This window comes from Heteronotia binoei, chromosome 1 (genome assembly GCF_032191835.1).
Source record: "Heteronotia binoei isolate CCM8104 ecotype False Entrance Well chromosome 1, APGP_CSIRO_Hbin_v1, whole genome shotgun sequence".
NCBI lineage: Eukaryota > Metazoa > Chordata > Lepidosauria > Squamata > Gekkonidae > Heteronotia > Heteronotia binoei.
In genome coordinates, this window is record NC_083223.1 from 107,323,995 (window position 1) to 107,348,668 (window position 24,674).

The 24,674-nt window shown below is 39.2% G+C and overlaps 1 protein-coding gene across 4 annotated transcripts in view; it reads right to left on the reverse strand.

The window, feature by feature from the left end:
* FAM184A (family with sequence similarity 184 member A) overlaps positions 1–24,674 on the reverse strand; it is a 123,530-nt gene that overhangs the window by 24,208 nt on the left and 74,648 nt on the right. For all 4 annotated transcript variants that reach the window (XR_009555403.1, XM_060238672.1, XM_060238678.1 and 1 more), the window contains exons 6-11: positions 19,400–19,522; positions 16,140–16,301; positions 14,481–14,606; positions 11,499–11,645; positions 3,732–3,944; positions 1,188–1,341 (exon numbers count right to left, since the gene is read on the reverse strand). Coding sequence is in view for 3 of the 4 variants with exons in the window: in XM_060238672.1 (XP_060094655.1) it covers positions 1,188–1,341; positions 3,732–3,944; positions 11,499–11,645; positions 14,481–14,606; positions 16,140–16,301; positions 19,400–19,522 (925 nt within the window). In the remaining variant the exon portion in view is untranslated. The remainder of the gene's footprint in view (positions 1–1,187; positions 1,342–3,731; positions 3,945–11,498; positions 11,646–14,480; positions 14,607–16,139; positions 16,302–19,399; positions 19,523–24,674) is intronic.

Genomic DNA, 24,674 nt, shown 5'->3' on the forward strand with positions numbered 1-24,674 from the left:
ACAAAATCTCCAGGAATTTCCGAACCTGCAGCTGGCAATCCTAGACCAGGCTTGGCCCCTAGGAGTCCTCCCTCAAAGGCCAAAATAGGCTTAGAAAGGACCTTGCCCCCTCCCCTTGCCTTTTTACTCAAAGAAGCCCAGCTGGAACACTGTGGTTGTCTAATAACAGCTACTGAGGGAATCTGTTGCTTAAAGCTACAAATGCTACTTTTATCATTTGTGAGATTTTTATATCTCCCCAGTGCTTTGTTCTGTTTTTAGATTTCACATCTTTCTGCAAACCTGGGGCCTTTTTCACGTTTGTGGAAAGATCTGCCTTATCTGTTCACAGCGCCAGTAACTGGATTTAAGTATCACCAGATTTAAGAATTAGCTGACTTTGCTATTAATATATAGATTGATTGATTTAATGGGTCTAGTGTTTCAGTTCTTTATCACTCAAACAAAAAGGCTATGATATAGTCCTTTAAAAACATGGCAAGCAACAGTGAAGCATTCCCTCTCCAGTGCTAACAGCACATATTTCCAGTGAGTGGAATTGAGTGAAGATAGTGGGGTCCAGCAAAAAAGGGAAAAATGTTTTAACCAACCGGAAATGGATATATATAACACAACTGTAGCAACAAGTTAAGTCTTTAACTAGTCTTCCATTTCATACTATCTTTTCCAGTGTTCATAACTTCCATCTTGACATACTGCTGGTTTATATTACTTTCCAGTTTGCCTTGGTATTAATTATATTTCCCTCATAGAAAAAATGTGCTTTCCTTGTTTAGAATTGTGGGCACATGCTTTTGTTCTCCCTTCCCAAATCCACTAAATTTGTGCAACTGCACTGAATACAAGAACACAATACATTGGATGCAATGTGCAAAAAAAGAAAAAAAGTGATATGGAGGTGAACTTTGAGGTAAGATCATGATGTAGCCAGGTTGAGATTCTGCTAAATGAGAAAAAATGTGAATAGGTGATAACAGCACAAATATAAATAGCTTATACTGAAAAATAAGGGGCACTGTGAGAAATAAATTATGCCTCAGAAACTAGTTCGTTCACATTTGTGTAAGGCTAGCTGTACCCCTAGGCATGAAAAACAGCCCATTTTTGTTTTTCAAAATACTGTGTAGTAATTACTATCTGTCATCTTCCCCAGAAGAAAAAGGTTAAGCAACATGAAAGTATTGTACCTAGCATAGCTTTCCCCTCATCTTCTAGTTCAAAACGAAGAGTCTGTAGTTCCTGTTCCATTTCTAGTTTGAAAGCTTCCATAGCTTGTTTGTGGGCTTCTTTTAGAGCCTGAAGTTCCTCGGAATGCCTTTGCTGCAAACGTTCCTCAAGCTCCTAAGAAATTTGGAAGAATTGTTATCTATATAGATATAAAACATTTTAACAATGTCTTGTTATTCCTTTACTGTTAAACCACTTCCACTTAGTATTTACTCAAACCAATTTTTTTTTAATTTCAAAGAAATTTAATGATCTATAAATTCAGATATACTTTATGAAACCTGAATCAGAGAAGTTGCTTGCTTGTATCTGTGTGCATGACTAGGAAAAACATAATGGTTGGTGCTGGCAGACTGGTACAATACAGTGTCCTTTCTGCAGATCAGCCTAAACTGAACACTAATGCTTTGTGCTTAGAGTACCTGTTACATGAAGATGGATCAAGCATTTCAGTTCCAGAACAGAATATGAATGAAAAGACTTGAGAGCCTGTACGCAATTTTCCCTCAACAGTCATATTTGAACACCAACACATAGCACTGAAGTGATATTCTCATTTCTGGGGAGAGAGAGTATCTCTTAAGTTTATAAGTAATTGATTCCAATGGCCATGCCTATGGTCTGCAGAATAAAATTTCAGCAGACAAAAGCTAACCAACCCAATCAAATGTGTAAAGACAATATCCATTCATGCACTTATTGTTCTGGACTTTCTGAGCAGTTTAACATACAAGCAATGGCCAATGTTTTAATGCCCAAGCATGGTGTGGCCTCAGTTGGAACATTGTGTACAGTTCTGGTCACCACATCTCAAAAAAGATACTGCAGAGTTGCAAAAAAGTGCAGAATAAGATGATTAATAGGTTAGAGCACATTTCTTATGAAGAAAGGTTAAAAAGCCTGGGACTTTTCAGTTAAGAAAAAAATGAAGTACATAACAAAGGTTTTTGCATGGAGTAGACAAAGTGGACAGAGAATTTTTTTTCTCCCTGTTCCACAGTATTAGGCCCCAGGGTTACCCAATTAAGTCAATGGGCAATATATTCAGGGACTATTAGAAGGAAGTCTGATATTCCTCCAGGGCAATGATTGCTGCATGAAACAGGATGCTGGACTAGATGGATTATTGCTCAGATTCAGCTGGGCTCTTCTGTTCTTATGAAGGTGGCGTTCCACTAGTGGAACAGAACTTTCTTGTCCTTTCTTTTCTCATTGTAGTCCACTGCAGGCCTTAAAATGTTGTCCCCTGTGTTCAAGAAACCTTGAGGAACACCACTGGACATCATGTGGCAGTCTGCAGTTGGGGGGGGGGAGCAAACTTGCTCTCCCTTTACTGTGTTGGCAGAAGTGCCCCTCTGACCCTTGAAAATGTCTACTGGAACCATTCCACTGATCATCATCTTAACCATGAGAAGATGGAGGCACATGCACTCATGTTGTAAAAATCTGTATCCAGTTATTTTAGGCCAAAATTAAGGCAACCAGTACCTGGTAGCGTGAAGAAGGATGTATTTATTGTACAATAAAAAGAGAGAGCAGAGCTGGAATTAACAGGTCTGCTTTCAAAAACGCTCTCTGACCTGTGATATCAAGTCAGAACATTTAATACCCCGAATGACATCTTTAACACATATTGGCATACATACAGCATACAGACACATGTTGGCATACAGACAGATTGGATACATTAATTATAACAATAACACATCAGCATGACATGACGCTCTTCAATAGATTAAGGAACTGTGGTTATCTGTTATTGGCTGAAATGTCAAAATTAAAATTTGGGATTCCCACTATGCTTGCTCAAAGATTAATGTCCAGTCCAAACTGGTTGAAGGGGGGTGGGGTGGAAGGTCCATCTGTTCTTACTTTAAGCCAGTATCATAGCAACTTACCAATAACACTGGAATGCAACTTCTGTCTCTGGGAAGAGCTGCTCTCTATATCACTATGCAGAAGTCCTTGCAAGCTAGCCAAAAAGCAAAATGCAAGCAGCAAAAAGCAGAACCCACTAGGCTTGTGTCTCACACTCAACACAGCACCAGTTCCTTCCTTCATGCCTGTCTACTATTTTGTTGGCACAATATTTAAGTTACCTTGCTTTCTGAGGCCATTGTTAAGATATAGGGGGTGAATAATTACTTTTTCTGAAAAACCTGTTGGGAGTCATATGAACATATGAAGCTGACTTATACTGAATCAGACCCTTGGTCCATCAAAGTCAGTATTGTCTTCTCAGACTGGCAGTGGCTCTCCAGGGTCTCAAGCTGAGGTTTTTCACACCTCTTTGCCTGGACCCTTTTTTGGAGATGCCAGGGATTGAACCTGGGACCTTCTGCTTCCCAAGCAGATGCTCTACCACTGAGCCACCGTCCCTCCCCTGCTAAGTCCAAAGAAGACAAAGATTTTTCTTTGAATATTTAAAAATAAAGAATTGGCTTTTCTGCTTTTACTATATTCAGTCCATCAGTTAGAAGCCACAAAACATGAAATTAACCCACCTTTTGATCTTGTTCTTTTGTTTCTTCCATAGCTTGAAATGCAAGCATGTGTGCTTCTTTCAAGGACTTATTTCTTTGCTCATGCTCTTCTTCTAGTTCTTCAATTTCTTGGGCAAGCCTCTGTCGTTCCTGACTAAACTGTGCCTGCAGTTGTTGCATTGAGGTCTGAGACTGAGACAGCTGCATTTCTAGATTCTGCTTCAGTAGGGAGATCTAATTCAGATAAAAGCAAATATTAGTACAAATGTCAAATTAGAAAATGACTGGATCTATTATTATTATTATTTTCTATGATTATCCCTCCACCCCAATAGCAGCACTTTCCTACTATATTAGACAATTTCTGATATGGTGGAAGGATGTGCTGGTCTGGGGAGAAGAAGGACAGGGGTTCACCACAGGAAAATAAAAGCTCTTACACTTCCTTAAATGCCGCCAGAGGATTGTGGCTTATTTTGTCAACAACATGGTTTTAACAGAATTTTGGGCATACTAGATAGCCAATAAACTATTAGGCATAACATTATTTTATACTTAAAAGCAGCATAAAAGTTGACAAACAGATTGCCAGTTTGCATTATATAAACTACATCAGGATTTCCAGAATCAAATAAATACCACTGTATTAGCATAACCAATATTGAAGTATTTTTCTCTTTTGCTTTTAAAGAAAATCCATGCTCCTTTACCCAGATTATTGACCTTGTTGCATATCTCACATCCTTCTAGATCAGTGATTGCCATGTGGCAGCCTTTGACCAACCCTCTAGAGTTTTTCCTATACTAACAATCCATAAAACTAACTGACAAGCAGAGTAAGAGACATCTTAGGAGTCAGTCAGGTCAAAAGTAAGTCACACACTAATTGTGACCTGGGCAATCCCAGGCTGTATGGACAAAAAATCAGCAGGAAAGAGAACTGGGTGTCAGTATGAACCCGGATGGAATTTTTCCCCACCCCTCAAAATGGAAGTTCACTGCAGAGGCCTCCTGGGCAGATGTCACTTTCTGCAGGTGCCACCCAGATAAATTCCCCCTTTCCCAATATTCCCAGAAGCTGCTTGGGTATGCTTCCCAGAAAGTGATCCCCCCCCCCATCACAGACTGGCTGTAGGGATTTTGACCCTCCATATTGGACAAGCTGACAGAAAATATTTTTGTGATTCTTAATTTGTTTTGAACTCGTCTGTAATAGTGCACAGCCAAAATGTAGTACAGATCAGCACACTGACAGTATATGTGTAGCACTATTTACAATCATGGCTGATTTCTTAGAAAAGCAAACTAAAGCAGATCTGTAAGTGAATCTACATTTAAAACAGATTTTACACCCACGACACAGGTGAAATAATTAAATAAACTATTAGCTATATCACTCTCTCTATTAATTTTATATACTGATTAAAATACATATGCATACAGCAGATTTAAAGGCTAATATAATTAGTTTAATATTAAACTAAAATATATGAATTTTTAATCTCAACTCTTTTAAAAAAATCTTGATTATTTGTATATATCTGTGGGATCTCATAATCATGACCCTAGGATTTATGGCAGGAGCCCAGACTAAATAACTTAATCTTAACATTGCTGCTGATAAAAAGAATTATTCCAGTAGCTACATCATGCCCCCAGGTTCATAAATGGTTGGGACATCCATCATTTTACAGCATACAGAATGTCTTAAAATGCAATGGCTATCCATTTGATACTGTGTCACAGTAAAGTCTGAGTACTTGTGATTTCAGCAGTGATTGCTTGTTCTGCCAGAAGCTTTAATAGTTGATTCACTCCTAGGCTAGAGTTTTTGCTTGTTGCTTGTTTGCTTGCTCAGCACTTACCCTGGAGTTGACTCAGGGCTTCTTTTGTAGAAAAAGCCCAGCAGGAACTCATTTGCATATTAGGCCACACCCCCTGACATTTCCATTGTTCCACCCAGGGCTTTTTTTGTAGAAAAAGCCCAGTGAGAACTCATTTGTATATTAGGCCACACACCCTGATGCCAAGCCAGCAGGAACTGCATTCCTATGCGTTCTTGCTCAAAAAAAGCCCTGAGTTGACCTAAACATTAGCAGCCACCATTGGCCTGACTGTGTAAGGATTTTGGAGTGAACTAGGGTTGGCCACAATCAGTATTTAGATGGGAGACTACCAAAGAAGATGGGGGTTGCTATGTAGAGGAAAGCAATGACAGCCACATCTGCCTTTCTCATCCCTGGAATGCCCTGTAGATGGAGTCTCTGTGAGTTTGGTGTGACTTACCAAATGCTTTCTTCTCAACTTCTATACTGCCTGAACAATGCAATGAATAAATTAAGACTACTTTTGGCTTTTAGGCTCCTGTATTGTAATTAAATTCTTTCTTTTTGACATCAGTTCAGCTTCTGACCAGGCTTAAAGATGGTATAGTCACAAAGAAACCCTAAAAATATCCCAAGTAGGTTAATTAAATTTATTACTTTTTTTAGCATATCAGGAAAGATATTTGGTAAGTAAAATAGTTTTCTTGTGAAAACAAAGCTACAAAAGAGATACTTAAAATGTGGTAGAATTAAGATGCTTTATGTGCAATGCAAACATGCATGAAATTAGTTGTTTCACACAATTAGTTGCAGAAACCAGTTTTAGAAACTTACTTGCTGTCCCTTTTTGAAGAGAAGGATGAGCAGGAAAACTCACTTTGTAAGTAGACTTAGTTACAAAACCTTCCTAGTCTTTAATATGACAAAATATAAGGAATCTAGTTCCACAATTTAAAACCTTATTATTTCAGTTTTATCAATTAAAATAATATCAATAATTTACTAATTTAAAAAAATCTGATAAGCGTCTCTGCATTAAAAATCTGTAACTGTGTAACATTTTAATGATTAATATTTACATTAGGTTTAAAAACAAAAAACCTCCCCTCACCCACCAAGGGTCCCACAGGGGAGATTTTGCTTGTTTGTTATCTCTCACTTCACCATTCCCACTCACTTGCCCATCTGCCTCCTGTATTCAGCAGCAGAGGTCTCCCATCTTCCTTGCCCACCTCTAGAACTGCTGCCTCAATGATGGTTTCAAACACTGGGGAAGGCTCCCCCAACCTCCAGTTACTTGCTCACTCCATGCACTGTTTCATCAGTGGTGGTTTCAGTGGGGGGAGGAGCAACAGAGTCCCCCTTCTTGCCAGGTCACTTGCTTGCCTCCTTTCAATCTGCCCACCTATTTGTCCTTCTCTTTGCTCTTGGAGGTGGGGAGACAGAAGTGGTAGCTGCTCTTGGTCTACTTTGTCCACCTCTCTGCCTGAAGTGTATGTGGGGTGACAGTGATTCCTGGTCCTGGACACCCACCTGCGACATTACCAACATTGCCACTGCAACATTAGTACAGTGGGGGTGGCTCCTATTCCTTTTCCACCCCACCAGCTGGCCTGCAGAGGCCAGCTGACCTCATCAGATTGTGCGGGCTCACTTGGCTCCTCCTTCCCTTCTTGTGGTTTTAAACTGAGTTTGTATGCACTTGCATAGATATATTCCTATTTGGGGGGGCAGTTCTAAATCCCCCTCCTTTTAAATTTTTTTTTCATTCCCCCCCCCTGCAAACTGGGGGGGGGGGGGGGAGAGAAACAGCCCTTAAGTTTGCTGGAAAATTTCCCTTCTGTCACCATGGCCTTGGTCCACAGGTTTAAGTTATCAACAGATTGCACCATGTTGAGAATTAATATACTGTTTAGATAAAAGGTATTTCTTCAAAATAGCACACAATCAAAGAAACAATATAATGGTATTAATTGGCATAATTATCTTGAGAATTTATTTTTCTCTTCTCCTTTATATTGACATTTGGGCAACCAATAAAATCACTCTGTTTAAGTGTATGTATCAGAACAGAACTTTTAAAAAAATCTGAAAGATTCCCCCTGATGAAGCTGCATGCAAAACGCATAGGGAGTGAGTTATGGAAGACTAGGAATAAGGCCTGTTGCTGGAATAAATACAATGGGCTCTAGAAAGAATCTTTGGACGAATACCTAAAAACAACTGGAGTGCTTGTTAGCCCATAGGATCTTGTGCATGCACCCCAGGGAGAGGAGGGTGGTGCTAGTAAAGCAACAGTGAGGGAGGGCAAAATGGGGGAGAGGTAAGCAAAATGGTGGCAGCATATTGGTTATGGCAGTGGGAAGGCAAGGAGAGGGCAAGGCAGCTTGATGTAGTAGCAGGAGGGGGGCATCCAGGCAAACAGCCTGCTTCAGGAGAGCCCCCAGGGTCATCCTCAGCACGCCTACTCGGGATAAAGCACTTGGCTGAGGATGCACTATCCCCACTGCTGCCACCAGCACTGAACACCTTGCTACTGGCTGGGCTAGTCCTTCTCTCCTCTGCCCTTTCAGGCCCATACACATGCATCAAAAGTGAGTTGTGTGCATGCATCAAAAGTGAGTCTTTTAAAGCTGTCTAGAACTGTGGGCCATGACTACAAACTTGCCCATACTATAATAAGTCACTACTAGGGATGGACACAGAACATGAAAATGATGGTTCATTTTGTTTTGTGGTTTGTTGGGTTGCCCAGTTCAGTGGTTCCTTTTATGTTTTTTCAATTTCCCAAACGATTCATGGTTCACTGATTCACTCAGTTCGGGAAGTTACAGAACAGCACCGGAGTAGACCAGAGATACCAAACTTGTGGCAATCTCTTCAGCGGACTTTCCTCTACCCACTCTCCAAGTTTGGTGTGGATTTGATTCAGGGAGCTGCACTGCAGCCCCTCTTCCCACCAAAGCAGGTGCCCCGTCTAGTCATTTTCACTGGAAACTGGACAGAAGCACTGGGGGATAGTAGAAATGCCACTTCTAGTCAGTTTCACTGGGCTTTAAGGAATAATTTCCCCTCCCCTGAGTGGCATTACCTGTACTTTACTGCTCAAGAGGGTCCCTTGACCCTCAAAGCTAACTTATTTGGGGTGCGTGAGGGATTTCACAAAGGGAGCAAAAACCCACTGGTGATACTGTAGTGTGCTGTGCATAGTCATTTGGATCCTTGTTTGTGGAAACAATGGAAAGAAATATAGTAGCTCAACTATAACTTGAGTTGCATTACTATGTGTTGTTAACTGTAACATAGAACCACACACTTCATGCTTTATAAAAAGCTTTATAATGTACACATGTACTGTCTGCAAGCTTGCTTTTACATCACATAAAATGACTATGAAATGCTTGATGTTGAATGATATGAACACATATACACATGAATGAATACAGCACAGAGCTTCACATGAAATTAATGTTTAATCACTTCCCTTGAACATCATTCTTTTTAGTTCAGAGGCTAATGCTTTGACGCAGCACTGGCCAGAATGCAAGCTGAGAAGTGCAAGCATGCCCTCATGTACAAATTGTAAGTGCAATTCACTTACATTGCTGATAGATTTATGCAAAGCTTCACCCAGACAGTGCCGCTATGAAGGAAAGATCACAGGAATAAAGGGAAACATTCAGAATAAACTAAGAAGATGGGATTAATAAGGGACAGTAAAACACAAAACAATATTAATCTCACAAGGAAAAATAGGCTGAAAATTGTTTAGAAAAAAACTAACACGAAATTTTTGCTATGGTTTATTATATAATCCATGAAACATATAAGGAAATCACATGTACTAATTATAATGTTTTGCCACTTTTAAAAATGGAAGTTAAAAATGGAAAAGAAAAAAAAGGTTTACATCTCACAAATTTATTATGTTCCTGTATTCAAATTATTTTTGTTTTGGTCCAAATTGATGCATCGAATCCATAGTAAATGAACTATGGCAGAAAGGTCACGTATCTACTGCGTTGGATTTAACATTTTGATATACCACTTTAAATATTTTAAATGAAATGTTCAGCTATACTACTGAAATTGCTTATACATTTTGCTGTTGTTTTTAAACAACCTTACAACATGATTAAGTACGTTAGCCTTTTTTAATTAAAGCCTCCCTCCTAAGAATAAGTTCTGAAACTACCTGTGTTTTATATTTAGATTTAGATGTCAATTTTCCTTATTTGCCTTCGAGACCCTGATTGGGTGGAAAGGCAGCATTGAAATGTTTTAAATAAAGAAATAAAATTTACAGGCTCATAGCAAAACTAAACTTTAATAATAATACTAATAATAATAAAGTATACTAACAAGCTGAAGATGTACTATCAGAATGTATAAGTGGTACAAAACCATATACATCAGGCATAACATATGATCAGTACAATTGTAAAACGTGAATGATGGGTAATTTCATTGCTTGATATATGATTTATGATTCAGACATCAGCCATTTTAGATTAATGTCCATCATGGTTTCATTTGTTAAACCAGTAAGGACCTTAATGAGCATCTCAATGTTTTATGGCTGTCCCTTCCTCATTGTGTTTCCTAAAGCAAGAGTAATATTTTTTCAAAATCTAACTGTGCAAAAAGAAAATTTCAATATTGAAATGCAACACACAAATCAGATAATGTTTTTCCAGCAGTTGTTACATGCACTACAGTGTACAAAATGCTGAATGCTGAATGAATTTCAAAAATCCTAGGCTATGAAACATGGATGTGCAATGTTAGATAATATTTTTCAACAAATAAATAAATAACTACACAAGATTTGTATCATGAAAAAAGCTGGATTTGATTCATTGTGTTTTGGGTCCCCCCCCAAACGTATTTTTAATTTTTGTGGGTTGTTTCTTGGTATCTGTGTATCTACTGGATTTTTTTCATTTTCATTTTTTCTTTGATAACTATATATACATTTATTATTATTTTAAGGTACGTAAGACAATATACACTTTGCTAGCTACATGCACTGGCAAAAGCAAACAAGTGAAACCGTTCAGAACTACCTCTGATGAATACGCTAAACCCAAGCTTCCTAAATTTTCACTCATATTATTTTTCCTTTGATTTGAAGAGAACAGATGAACACCCTCCCTTTATTTAACTGTGTCTCATTTTTGTACATCTAAGATGTGCTGATGGTTGAACATGTTAAAATGTGGTTTTCTTTATTTGCTTACAAGGAGCCCTCCATAATGATTTGCTATTTTTAGATACTGTTTGTAGTTATGAAGCACTTCAGAGACAAAACCAGGTAGTTTCTGATGGGAACAGATTTTCTGTATGTGTTGTACTTATTACCAGACAATCTTCAGTTCAGCACGTGTCTATATATTTGTTTAGTTTTTGAAACTGCATATATTCTATATGGCTTTTGGAAGATCAGAATTAAGGTCGTAATGTGAATTTGTTTCTCACCCTTAACTGTAATATTCTTAAGCTGTGTAAATTTTTTGCAGGCTATATTGGCCATGATAGTTTAATAATACATTTTACAATTTGGAACAGTACTATTGTTCATAATGTGCTGAGAAACCTGAGCTTCTGGGTGGGACAACAATAAATGGATTGATGTTTAATGCTTTTCCATTATTCTGAACCAAGGTTCCCCATGATTCTAGATCATGATGTGGCAGTCACACAGGTTCCTATTCCAGAGCTATACACTGGAAAGGACAGATGTAATGATTTAGCTTTTTTAGCCATTTGCCCAGTCAGCTGCTGATGTATGGAACAGTTAAATTTCTTAATATATGCACAGTAGCAGTTTAGCATCACAATGGTCAAAGATCTCTACATATGATTTTTCTTATTATGCAAATTCTAAACTAATTAGTTTTGCAGCTGCAGATCCCTTTTAAGTTATTTAAAAATGATAACATTCGTAAATAATTCCAGTTACCTGATCCAACAGATCTTCTACTTTCTTTTGCCAGCTATCTCTGGCAGCATTTTTTTCCCTCTCTTTCAGCTGCAAAAGTTGAGTCATTGCTGACTTTTTATCTTCTTCATGCTGAAGCCTCAGCTCTTCCCGAAGTTTACTACATTCCTGCCTGAGAAGAAAAAACAGAACTAAAACACATACCTTGCCTTAATAAAACTATTAAGAATATTATTTGAAATGAAGGGAGGTGGTAACTAAAGCAGATAATGTTGTGATACTGAGTCACTACTCTCAACTACTATCATATTAACTAGGTAAACAATGTTCTCAAGTCATGCTGTAGAAATGAGATTCCTAAACATCATAAATGACTGTGCACTGGAAGTTTGTCACACAGCCAACCAGAGAGACAATGATCTTGGACTTTGTTCTGAGCTGGACTCAAGACCCGGTGAAAGATGATGTTGTATCAGTTGAGAGCTACTGACTACAGTGCTACTGAGTTCAGCATTCTTGTCAATTGAAAGTTACCCCTAATGTCCAAGAGTCACGTCTGATTTTGAAAGAGGGAAAATGAGAGGAAGAAGGAAGCTGAAAAGGCAACACAAGAGGGCCAAATCCTTAAAGGATTCTTGGGAGCTTTTTAAAACCACACGAACTGAAGCCCAGATAGAAGGCATTCCCCAAGTTAGGAAAGGTACTGCAAAGTCTACAAGAATACCTGCATGCCTAAGATCAAAGTCAAGGAAGCCAAAGAAAGCAAAAAGGCTTCTATAAAAAAAGTGGCAGGTGCGTCCCAACAAAGTGAACAGAAGGAAGCACAAGGTCTGTCAAAAGAAGTATAAATTAATAATTAGGCATGCAAAAAGAGAATCTGAGGAATGGATTGCTAAAAGTGTCAAGACAAACAATAAGCATTTATTTAAATATATTCAGAACTTGAAACCATCCAGAGAAGCAATTGGGATGACCGAGGAACAAAAGGATGGCTAAAAGCAGATGGGAAGGTGGCAGAATTATTTGTATCTGTGTGCACTGTGGAATGTGTGGGACATGTATGCAGCCACAGCCACTGTTTTTAGGAATGGAGTCTAAAAAACTGAGTCAAATTATGGTGATGAGAGATAAAGTTCTAGACCTACTGGGGAAATTAAAAGTGTCCATGTTCTGATGGCATACACCCAAGAGTTCTTCGATTGTTGATCTACTAACCCACATATGTAACTGATCACTAAATTCAGCCACTGTACCAGAAGACTAGAAAGTAGCAAATATTATACCAATTTTTTAAAAGGAGTGTAGAGGGGAACCAAGAATTTACAGGCCAGTTAGCCTAATGTCTGTCCTTAGGCACATAGAAGAAAAAAGCCTGCTGAGGGAAAACCAGCATGACTTCTATAAAGGGAAGTCCTGTCTCCCCAACCTTTTGGAGTTCTTTGAGAAAGTGAAAAAATGTGGTAATGGTGATCCAGAAGCAGGCTTGTAGCTAGTATATCTTTTTTTGTTGGCGGACATTTAAATTTCTTAGGGGGCACTTTAATTAAAGTTATTTTAATTAAGGATAATTTAATTAAATTAATTAAATTAAGTGCTCTGCTGCTTTTTGCTTGGCCTCCCACTAATGGCCTCCTCTTCCCCATTGAGGGGGCTTCCTCAGCCTGGACCCCTCCCTACCCCAGCTGGCTGGGGTTAGTCCACCTTCAGCACTTTCACCCAGTGCTTCATCACAGGCAGGCAGGCCAGACACCTCAACCTCGGTGCTCCCTCTTGTGGCCTGACTGCACAGGCCAATTCTTCTTCCTCCCAATCTGCTAGCTGCAAGCCTGACCTCCCTTTCTGGTGTGTAGGAAGGAGAGAGACCTCTGTAGGAATGTGACGTCCCACACTGCAAAGCCTTCAGGAGACCTACTGCATGCAGGGAAGCTGGCAGTTCCTTTCTGTTGGACATCTGCAGAACAGACGTACCAGGCTCAGCCAAGCACTTGCTGCTGGGCAGCAAAGTGGGTAGGCAAAGGGGCACCAGTGCTACCCAGCTGGCCAGGCACTGGAGGGAAGAAAGAAGAATGCCCAGCGCATGCTCAGAGGCACCAAGAGTGCATGGGCAGCCAGGCTATGGAAAGAAGGAGGGAATTAGCCTGGATGCCAAGTGGCTCCTTCCAGCTTGGCCTGATGATGGGTTGATCCAAGGGATGTACATCCAGTTGGGGTGGGCCCTGAGTTGGGGGGCCTTGGCAGGAAGTTGGGGGGGAGGGAAGAAAGTAAGCAGTGGGGTCCTACAAGGACTAGTATTGGGACCAGTGATATTTAATTTTTTCATAGATGTTCTGGAACTGGAAGTGAGCAGCATAGTGGTCAAGTTTGCAGATAACGCAAGATTGTGAAAATGAAGGATGACTGTGAAGAGCTCCACAAACTGGGTGAGGGAGCAACAGTGTGGCAAATGTAGTTCAGTGTAAGTGTAAAGTGATACACATAGGAACAAAAATCCCAACTTCATGTTTATGTTAATGGGTTGTACCATGGGGTGTACCATGGAGCTGCTTTGGTGCAGCAGTGAAGAGGGCGCCAGGGTGCAATATCATCGATGGCCGTAGAGAGTTGGGAATACCAATTTTCCACTAACTCATCTAACAATCCGCCAGGGGGCATTAGATCCCACAGAGCCTCCTGAAGCTGCTCCGGGTACAGTTGACTCCATGGGCGAGCATAAATCCGCTCACTGCCTAAACAGGAGGCAGGCTGCAGGTCCCATCGAACTTTCTGGGCATAGTGATCTGACCATGGAACTGTATCAACAGCTATCAGATCCGGTGTTATCCCAGCCCAAAGATCAAATCGAGTGTATGGCTGGCCTGGTTGGCCTTTACTGGTTACTGGTTGTGAGAGGATGCTGATAGACCATAGGCTTAATTCAGCCAGCTCTTACGTTCTTAATACCTCCTAGCAATACCACATTAAATTCAATACATCTTTTATGATGAAAAGGAGAGGGGGAGATACTTGCCGAAGGTTTTCTGTCCATTTAATTTCCAGATCATGGGCCATTCTATCAACTTTGAATTTCTCCTCTTCTCTCATGGCTACAATCATGGCCTCATGTTGCTGTCTTTCCTGTTCTAATTCCCCCTGGAAACACAAAGTTCACAATATAGATTTTAAAAAACCTCTTTCCATGCCGTTTAAACCAAACAGCTGAGCTCAGCTGTTTTCCATGAATAGCAGAAAACCCCTGCTTTCTGCTCTTCACAAACCATCACAAACTGCACCAAAATTAATGGGAGTTCTTCAGTTAGTGAACATTGCTTCATGAACCATAAACCAGCCAAAATTTGTGACAAACATTAGTTCATCAGCTGGTTCATTCCCATCCCTACTACTCTGAACATGGATGGGCTCCTTTTCCTTGAACTATTTTTTTTTAAAGAACAAGGGCTTTCCAAGCATTTAAAAGAAAATATATGGTCACTATCTTCAAATATTTTAAGGGCTGTCATGTAGATGATGGAGCAGACTGTTGTTCTCTTCCACTGCTAGATAGAACAAGAACAAATAGGTGGAAACTACAAGCAGATTTTGGTTAAATATGAGGATGAATTTTCTCAATAGTAGGGAAGAGTGCCTCAAGATTGGTAGACTGTCCTTCATTTTACATCTTGTCCAGAGTATGGATGGCCATCTATTGAGGACATTGTTGTTGCATACTTCAGCGCTGAGCAGCAAGTTGAACTAGATAACCTCCAAGATTCCTTCCAACCCCAACCACCGATCACTCTAGGTAACTAAATAAATTATATCAGCAAATAATTGTTGTTTTGTTCCCTGCTAACAGTCAGGCTAGCCCACTCTCATCAGATCTCAGAAGGTAAGCAGGGTCAGCCTTGGTTAGCATTTGGATGGGAGACCACTGAGGAACAGAGGAGTCACCACGCAGAGGCAGGCAATGGCAAACCACCTCTGAACATCTCTTGCCTTGAAAATCCCATGGGATCACCATGAGTCAGCTGTGACTTGGCAGAAAAAAAACAGTCTGTCAAAATGAAATGAAAGATGAATAAAAACACAGATCCTGACTTAAAGCTAGCTGGATACTCTGATGTGCATACAGTAGAAGCTCAATGTTAGCAGTGGTACTACACAAGTGAAAGTGTCTCTGTTAGTGCAGTAAACTGGGAAGAAGTAAATGACCGCATATAGATGGCACAATATACTATGGTTTTTGCAACAGAATCTAGCTGGTCTATCAGACATAAGTAACAAATATTACCTTGTGAATAAATCCAATGCTGTTAGTTTCCTGCCTCTTTCTCACCTGCCTAGAGGGAGAACATGCTGCCATCTCTATGGTCTGGTGATCATAAGGGGCAGTGCCACTTAATAAACTGTGGCTTGTGAATTCAAATGCCACAACAAATCACAATTAATACAGATGACAGTTAACAAACGAGATCCAAAGCCTGATCTGAAAACTTGATGTGGTCCTAAACTACTGTTTGCGACTTTTCATTTGAATGTCACAATTAATCACAGTTTGATCTAGCCATAGTTTATAGCTATAGTTTATCATGATGTCTGTATGCAGACTAGATATGTTCCCAAGATCCCTTGAGCACCTGGAACAAGGTGATGGAACTCACATATGCTAAGGAGGTATGCTGTTACCTCAACATTATACAGAGAATCTGTGGCTTCCCTCAATCTTGTTCTGGTTAATTCTACTTCTTTTTGTAGTATTTCTTGGTTTTCCTGGAGAGTGGAGATATGCCCTTCTGCAGTACCAAGGCCTTGTTCACTTTTCCTTACTAAATCTTGTAGACGACACACCTACAATAAAGAAAGAAAACTTATAGCATAACCCAATTTGATTTAAGATTATTTACTTTTTTCTGAACACTATTTGGCTCCTTTATAATGAAGATGCATCAAATTATATTTACATATTGCTTTGATAAAGGCAATGAAAAACACACTGTTCATGTTATTATAAACTCAAAAAGCTATAAACAATTATTTAAAACAAAAAACTTAAATCTCCTAGAGTTTAGCTCCAAAAACTTTATAAGGCAGTTACATAAAAGGGATATAACTGCCAATTGCTGCAGTACATATTAGGGATGGGTATGAATTGGGAACATGGTAGTGAACTACCGTTTTCCTGATTCATGCCCATCCCTAATATGGTTCATGGTTTGTTTGTTTGACTGAACCATTTCATAGTTCATTGGTTCATCTGGTTTGCTGGGTCCCCAAAAACATTTAAATGCCTTCAGAGCTCACTTCTCCTTGGGCATGGTCAATTTCAGTGGACTGAAACTGGCCAGCTCCCCCTTCTCTTCCTTTCCCCAGCCAGCCCTCTGCAGTAGGCTGCTAGAAGAAGCAAAGGAGAGGAAAAACAGGTCAGTTTCACCTTCCTGGGCTTAGAAACCAGGGGAGTGAAACTGACCCACTCTACCTCCCATTCCCTTTCTCAGGTAGCCTGCTTCAGCAATCTGACTGGGGGCACTAGACAGCAGTCATATGGTGAGTGAGGAGAGGGAGGGATTTAAATGTCCCCTCTCCCTTCTCCAGCCCACAATGTCTCATTGGACCTTATGAAGCCATGCAGGCTATACACATCAAACACATAGGGAGCTTCGCTCATCTACAATCTCTCCAAGTTGGGAAAGGATTACATTTCTGGGTTCCCAGTTACAGACCCTCCAGTGTTCTTTCTGGAAAAGACAGCTGCAGTTATAGGAGTCTATGGAACAGCTCAGGCACAACCCAGTGACACCAAACTCACGGGGAAATTTCACTTGGCCAGACCCCTCCCCAGCTAGACACTGGAACCAAGGCAAGCATCCTAATATGTTCCTATGCTTGCAGCCCACTAAAGTCTCAAAAGGCAGGTTCTGAATGACAGAAAGGCAGACATCCCCAGAGTTCTGACAGAGGTTTCCCAAAGTAACCCCACAGCAGCTTGGCATACATCCTAACCATACCACATGAGCAAGGGAAGTGTACCTACAACTCCTTCTACTCTACAAAGGAATGGGAACATGCTGACTGCTGGCAGGAGTATCCCCAAGTTTCCAAAGGCAGGTTCTTAAAGACAGATATCCTGAGTTCTGACAGGGGGTCCCCAAAATGTGCCCACAACTCTCATAGCCCCCCTCGCCCTGGGCTGAATCACACAGGTCCAGACCATGCCCATCAACCATGGAGGTATCAGTTCTGCCCCCCTCCAAAGAAGATGCCCCCTGGAAAGTGCTTTTGGGGAAATGTCAGGTGTAGGTTCAAAAGTGTGGACCCTCAGCCAAGGCACCCAGTAGCCAAACCCCCACTGCTTGGCATGAGCAGATAGATGGGATGGCTCAGAGATTAATTCTTCTGTAAGAGAAGGCAGACTTCTGAATTATTACATATTCTGTGGAACAAGCACTAAACATAGTGACAAAAATTGTACCCAATCAGTATATGTTTGAATAGATTGTTTCTCACTTTTCTGAATTAATTAGTAGTCTTAAGTCTTTTTTTTTTTTTTTTGCCAAAGTGCTCCAGCTCTTTAAAGTGGACTAGATACTGCATTTCTATAGACCAAACAACAAAGGTTATTGTACAAATTTAAACATTAAAGGTCCATTCACTTTGAGGAATTTTACCTCACCTACTTAATGAATACTGGTAAAGATCAAGGACTGATAAAAGAGCTGACTGATGCACAATTAAGATACTTTCTCATGGACTCCCTTGCACACAAATCTTTCTCCTTTCCTAGAAAGATTTGTATTAGATAGCTAACAATAAAATATTCTGGAACTTTATTACTTACTAAAGAATAACATCTTTTAAAAATACTGTCAATGAATTCCGAATGTTTTAAAAACGTTTTGCAATATGGCATAGTGAGTTAATGTTTAAAGCAAAAAGGGAAAACTCCATGGGACCTACCTGTTTGTGCTCTTTTGATTGGGACCAATGGAATGGAAACTTCTGCAAGTATTTGGCTTAGGCTGAGCCATAAGCTCCCATAATTGTGTGTCAAGGTGGGGAACCCTACTTTACAAATAAATCTTGTATCGTTTACTAATTGATATAAAATGACAAAGAGTATACTCAATCATAAAAAGAACTCAAACTTCCAAATTACATGGTATCTATAAAATTATCCCAAAGGTGAGGCAGCCATATCAATATAGCATATTGACAGTTTTTGTTCATATTCAAAAGTAAAGTTAAAAAGCCAGTATGGCATAACTGAATCTGGGCTGGGGAAAACTTCCACTAAAAAAAAAAGCATAGTGGTAATCTTAATGTACATAAAGATCTGCCATATGTTTATTTGATGCTTTTTAAAAGCTATCTTTTACTTTGGTCAATTTATAACCCAGACTGGCCTGGGTAATGCCTCCATGGTTTCAGCAACACACTACTGGATGGTGCACCATTACTACACTGGAACAACCATTCTCATCCTGAACTGTGAAAAAAAAATCTAGTTGTGAATGAGTGCTACTGTGTGAATACAGCACAGGTTCGAACAACATGGATTTTTCAGTGTACGTTTTCATTCTAACACTAATATTCTTGGCTTATTTCTGAAGACATGCTTTTAGCACCATTCAAACAACGAATATGTAGCTACCAGCTACAAATGCTAGACAGTGGTTATGGACAGCAACTAGTAAACAATGCACTTGATTTCCAGATACATTGCTAAAGTAGACCTATGATACCCCATGTGGCCATCATCACATCTTTTGTTAGTGAATATAAAACTGTATTGGTAAAAAATGGTTTGGAGAATGTTCATTCTAAACTGAAGAGCACTGGCCATAGCTTAATATTCAAACCTAAAACATCAACTAAGAATAATATCATTATTGAATAAATATGGTCTAATGCACATGACAGTTAGTTGAAAAGACAAAGTTGATTCTTGCCTCCTGATTGGATACAGTCAGCTTGGCTGTCAGTTCTTCCCTCAGGTTTTCCAACTGCTGTCGAAGCTGATTTTTCTCATCTTCTAAATGTAGCTTCTCTTTTTCAAAATGCTGCTCCAACTCCTAAAGAAAATGAAACACAGAATAGAACCTGTCATGCTGATTCAATATTCATTTTAGAAATAGAAGTTTAAAAGCCAGAATGGTGCAGGTGTTAGGGTACTGGACTTGGGCTCAGGAGACCTAGGTTCAGATTTCCCACCCAACACAACATATGCTTATGAAAGAACTGTACAAATAAAGTGAGTGTAGGATGTTACTGGTACTGGTACTATTTTAACACAGAGAATGTTGGTATGTTTTCTGCAAGCCCTGACTGCTGTACTTGTGCATGTCACTTATTCATTTTTTTTAATTTTTAACTGTTTATTTAAATCATTCAATAAGCATAACATTACTATAACCAATCAATACAGAGTAAAAGAATTACAACTGTTAAAGAAAGCATAATTAACAACTGTGCTATCTAGGGGTCATATACTTATTTATAAATAAATATAGATAGTGATCAATAAAAGTATTACATCTCTCTTTTCTAATCAATAAAACATTTTTTTTTATTTTTCCGGTACTTTACAATATTCTTTATTAGAGTTTTCAATATATTAGGGGAAAAAACCACCAACGCTCTATAAAAGTGTTTTTGCAAAGTGGAACTTCTTGTTAGATGATCTGAGAAGCTAATTTATCAATCACTAGTACATCCCAAATTTTCAGGAGCCATTGTGACTAAGTAGGTTTAGAAGGGCTTTTCCATTTTGAAGCTATCAATAATTTGGCGGCCATTATGAGTAAACAGGCCAGATCCCTTTTTTCCTGAGCAAACTTAAAATTGGAATAGTCATTTAGTAGAACAAACTCTAGTTTTTTTGGAATGGTAACTTCAAATATATAATCAATAACAGATAACACATCGTCCCAAAACTGTCGGATTACCGGGCAACTCCACCAGCAATGGTAAAAAGAAGCATTTTGCTTACATTCCTTCCAACAGAGAGGATCTGATTTGTGTTTAGAATGGAATAGTCTAAGAGGCGTAAGGTACCATCTAGCCCAGAACTTAAACTGTAATATCCTCAAATTATTGGCTGGGATTCAAAAAAGAGTACCTATCCATATATTGGCCCATTGTTCTTCTGAGATATCCCTCAGACAATCCTTCTTCCAAGCTCTTTGTTGGGAAGAAGTTTGTTGTCAGTTCTTAAAATTTAAGATTTTATTAATAATATATATTTCTCCTTTTTGCTGTTGGTAGTCTTTATGAATAATATCTTCAAAGGCTGTTAGGGGTCTGTCTAGCTGTGTGTTCAAAGAGTTGCTATGTAGAAGATGGTTTCATTGTTGCAACTGCATCTATTGGACTTGTGTGTTAAGTTTTTGGGAAAAGGTTTCTTTGGAACATAGTTGACCTTTATCACATATGTCAGAAAATTTAAACATATTTTTCTTATGCCAGTTTGTGTAGTCTGACTTACTTCTGCCTGCAGAGAACCAGGACTGTCCCAAAAAAGATGCCACTGGGGAAGTTTCCAGGGCTAAGGTTGATCTCAGCGGCGTCACTAGGGCGGGGCCAAGGGGGCCATCAGCCCTCCCAGAGCATTCTCATTGGCCCCAGGCACTGACCCATGACCACCCCCCCCAACAGGAAGGGGCTGGCCCTGGGACTAGAACGCTGCTGCTGTGTGTGGGCTGGCCGGGATTCTGAAACCGGGGTCGCGCTGCCGCCGGCTCAGCTAAAAGCGTGTGGGTGAGTGGGGGAAACTTAAATGCTGCAAAACTGGTATCTTGGATTACGGGGGCTGGTCATGTGACCACAGGGTGGATGAGGGAGGGGCCATGTGAAGTGGGCGGGGTTGTGTGCGGAGGGGGTGACGCAGCCCTCCAAAAGGGGTGATGCCCAATGGGGGGGGTGACTTGAATCAGTTACACCCCAGGGTGCAACCCACCCTAGTGATGCCTCTGGTTGATCTAAATTTATCCCACAATTTCAATGTGTGTTAATATAAGGATGGTCTTTCAGAGTTGGATTCCTATCATTGGATTTGTTCCAAATTGTTTCACATAGAATATCAGGAGAAACATTGTGGTTCTAAATACAAATCCAAGCCTTTTCTAATCGTGGGGAGGCGTAATGGATGATGTTTTTTAGTTGGGCAGCGAAATAGTATGATTTAAAGTTAGGGAGTGCCAAACCTCCCATAGTATTTGGTTTGGTTAAAAGGTTAAAATTAATTCTAGCTTTTTTCTTTGACCATAAGTAATTAAGAAGGATGGCCTGCCATTCTTGTAAATTTTTTATTGGAATAAAAATTGGGATATTCTGAAATAAAAAAAGAAATTTGGGAAGTATGGAGGTTTTGATCCGTTGAGTTTTTTCTAGTAAAGAGGATTGAAATTTACTCCAATCATTCAGTGTGGAGCGAGTTGATTTAAGAAGAGCATCAAAATTAACTTTGAATAAATCAGATAGATGTAAGGGTATCTGAATTCCTAGGTATCTCGTAGATTTTGTGACCCATTTAAATACAAATTGGTATTTTATACTTATTCATAAAAGAAATTAAAAGGCTTGTTTTCAAATAATTATAGTGCTATAAATGTCAGCTCCTTCCCTGTATCTAATACTTGAGCACAATATCACAAATGATAGAATAACTAGGAATTTTTATTTATTTATGTATTACCATAGTCACAGCCAATTTAGGGTTTTCAATCACATAGGGTTTTCAAGGCAAGAGTTGTTCAGGGTATTGTATGCCTCTGAATAGTGACTGTGGTATTCCTTGATGGTATCCCATCCAAATACTAACCAGGGCCAACCCCACTTTGATTCCGAGATCTGATGAGAGCAGGCTAGCCTGGGCTATTCAGGTCACGAAAGTAGATTTATAATATTTAACAAAATATTGCATGTCAATTGTTAGGATCATTGCAAATTAAAGAATATATTGATGCATGTGCTAAATAGAAGCAGAACAAAAATAAAATCAATGAGCAAATAGCCAGGCCATATCTGCAGCATATGTATTAGCCTATGTGTTGGAAGGCAGAAGAGGTATGCTCATCTGCCCTCCATATCTAAAATATTTATAAAGCCTATAACATAGCAACAAAATCTCTTCCTACAGGAAACAAGAAGAAAAAAGTGAATTTTATGCAGTTAGTGAAGTCTATATCCATTGATTTCAGTGGGCAAAGACAGCAATAACTTGGCATAGGATTGTACTGGGGGGGGGCGCACCCATAAGCATATTGTTAGAATTTTTATTATTAGTGTGGAAAATGCATTCACATCAGTAACCAATGGAAACGGTAGTTAGAAGATTAACCAGAAACTTTTCATCTAGCAATCTATACACATATCCCAATGATTCAGACAGTTGGTGCTCCATAATCAGACCACATCATTGTTGTTGTTAATTCAATTTGATTAATTACGCCATCCCGGCCAAGACTGCACTCTGAATGATATACATCAGATAAAAATACATAAGTAAAACAATATTTAAGCTAGTACACTAAAACAGTAACAATAAAAGTTCCAACCCCTGATGGCATTTTGCTAATTATGTCTATTTTCTTCAGATTTTTGGAGCATATGGTGGGGGGAAGGACAAACACTTCTGAAGGGGAGGTGGACAAGAAGATAGGCAACCAACTATCACTGTACTCTGTCAAAAGCCTCTATCAAAAGCCTGGTGGAACAGATCTATCTTACAGGCCCTGCGGCATTGTAGCAGACCCTGCAGGGCCTGGACACTGTCTTGCAAAGAGTTCCACCAGGTAGCAGCCAGGACTGAGAAGACCCTGGTCCTAGTTGAGGACAGTCAAGCTTCTTTGGAGCTGGGGATTACCAGCAAGTTGTTACCAGCAGAGCACAACGCCCTATCAGGGATATAGCGGAGAAGACAGTTCCTTAGATACATTGGTCCCAGACTGCTCAAAGGTAAACACCAAAACCTTGAACCTACTCAGTACTCAACCAGAAGCTAGTGTAGCTGGTACACCACAGGTTGTATATGTGCTGTCCGTGGTGTTCTTTTTTTTTTTTTGTTAAACCAATTTTATTATTTTTTAATATATTGAAAAAAATATTCATCAAACATATATTTAAAGATATTAACCAATACATTACCAAATTTCCTCCTCCCCCCGCCTCCTCTGTTTCATGACCTCCACCAGTGCTTAAAATAATTACAAAAAGTAAATAAAGGTAAATATCACAATTATAGAATCTTCACTAAAAGTTACAGTCACCTTAGCATGAAAGAAACCAAAACTATATAATTATTATTATAATTAACCCTCTATTTGTCTCTTAATCTAGCACTCTGCTAAATTACATATTAAATCAAAAACAAATGTTTACAGCCTTATCTTCCCATTAAAAATTCAGTTAATGTTATCAAAAATCACTAAGTGTCTCTTCACTTTCCATTGTTTTTCAACATAGTTTTGAAATTTCTCCCAATCATCTTTAAATTTTTCTAAATTAGTCTTTTAAGATTCTAGTGAGTTTGTCCATTTCACTCCAGTGTAGTACTTTTAAGATCCAGTCCAATACCTCTGGTATTTTATCTTGCTTCCACATTTGCGCATATAATGTCCTCGCAGCTGAAAGCAAATACCACACCATAGTCCTATCTCTCTTCGGAAAACTTTCCATTTGTAATTCCACAAGAAAAACATCTGGTGCTCTCTTAATATTATAACCCAAGATTTTCGAAATCTCTTGCTGGATCAATTGCCAAAATTGTTTTGCTTTTTCACAAGTCCACCACATATGGTAGAAAGAACCTTCATGCTTTTTACACTTCCAACACCTGTCTGATAATTGTTCATTTTTGCTAATTTCTTAGGTGTCATATACCACCTGTACAGCATTTTCAAACAGTTCTTTTTTATATTATAGCACGTCGATATTTTAATAGAGTTTTTCCATAGGTGTTCCCATGTCTCCATTTGTATTTCTTTATTCGTATTAATTGTCCATTTTATCATTTGAGATTTCACTACTTTGTCTTCTGTACACCATTTCAGTAAAAGCTTGTAAATCCTTGAAATCAATTTTTTCTCACCATTATATTAGAAACAGCTTGTTAAATACATGGATAAAGTACAAGCAATATGGTGATGAAAGAAAGCCGTTATGGATAGTGCCAGCAGAAGTAATAAAAATAACAGTTGAATTGGATGAAGAGAGAGGGTTGTCATA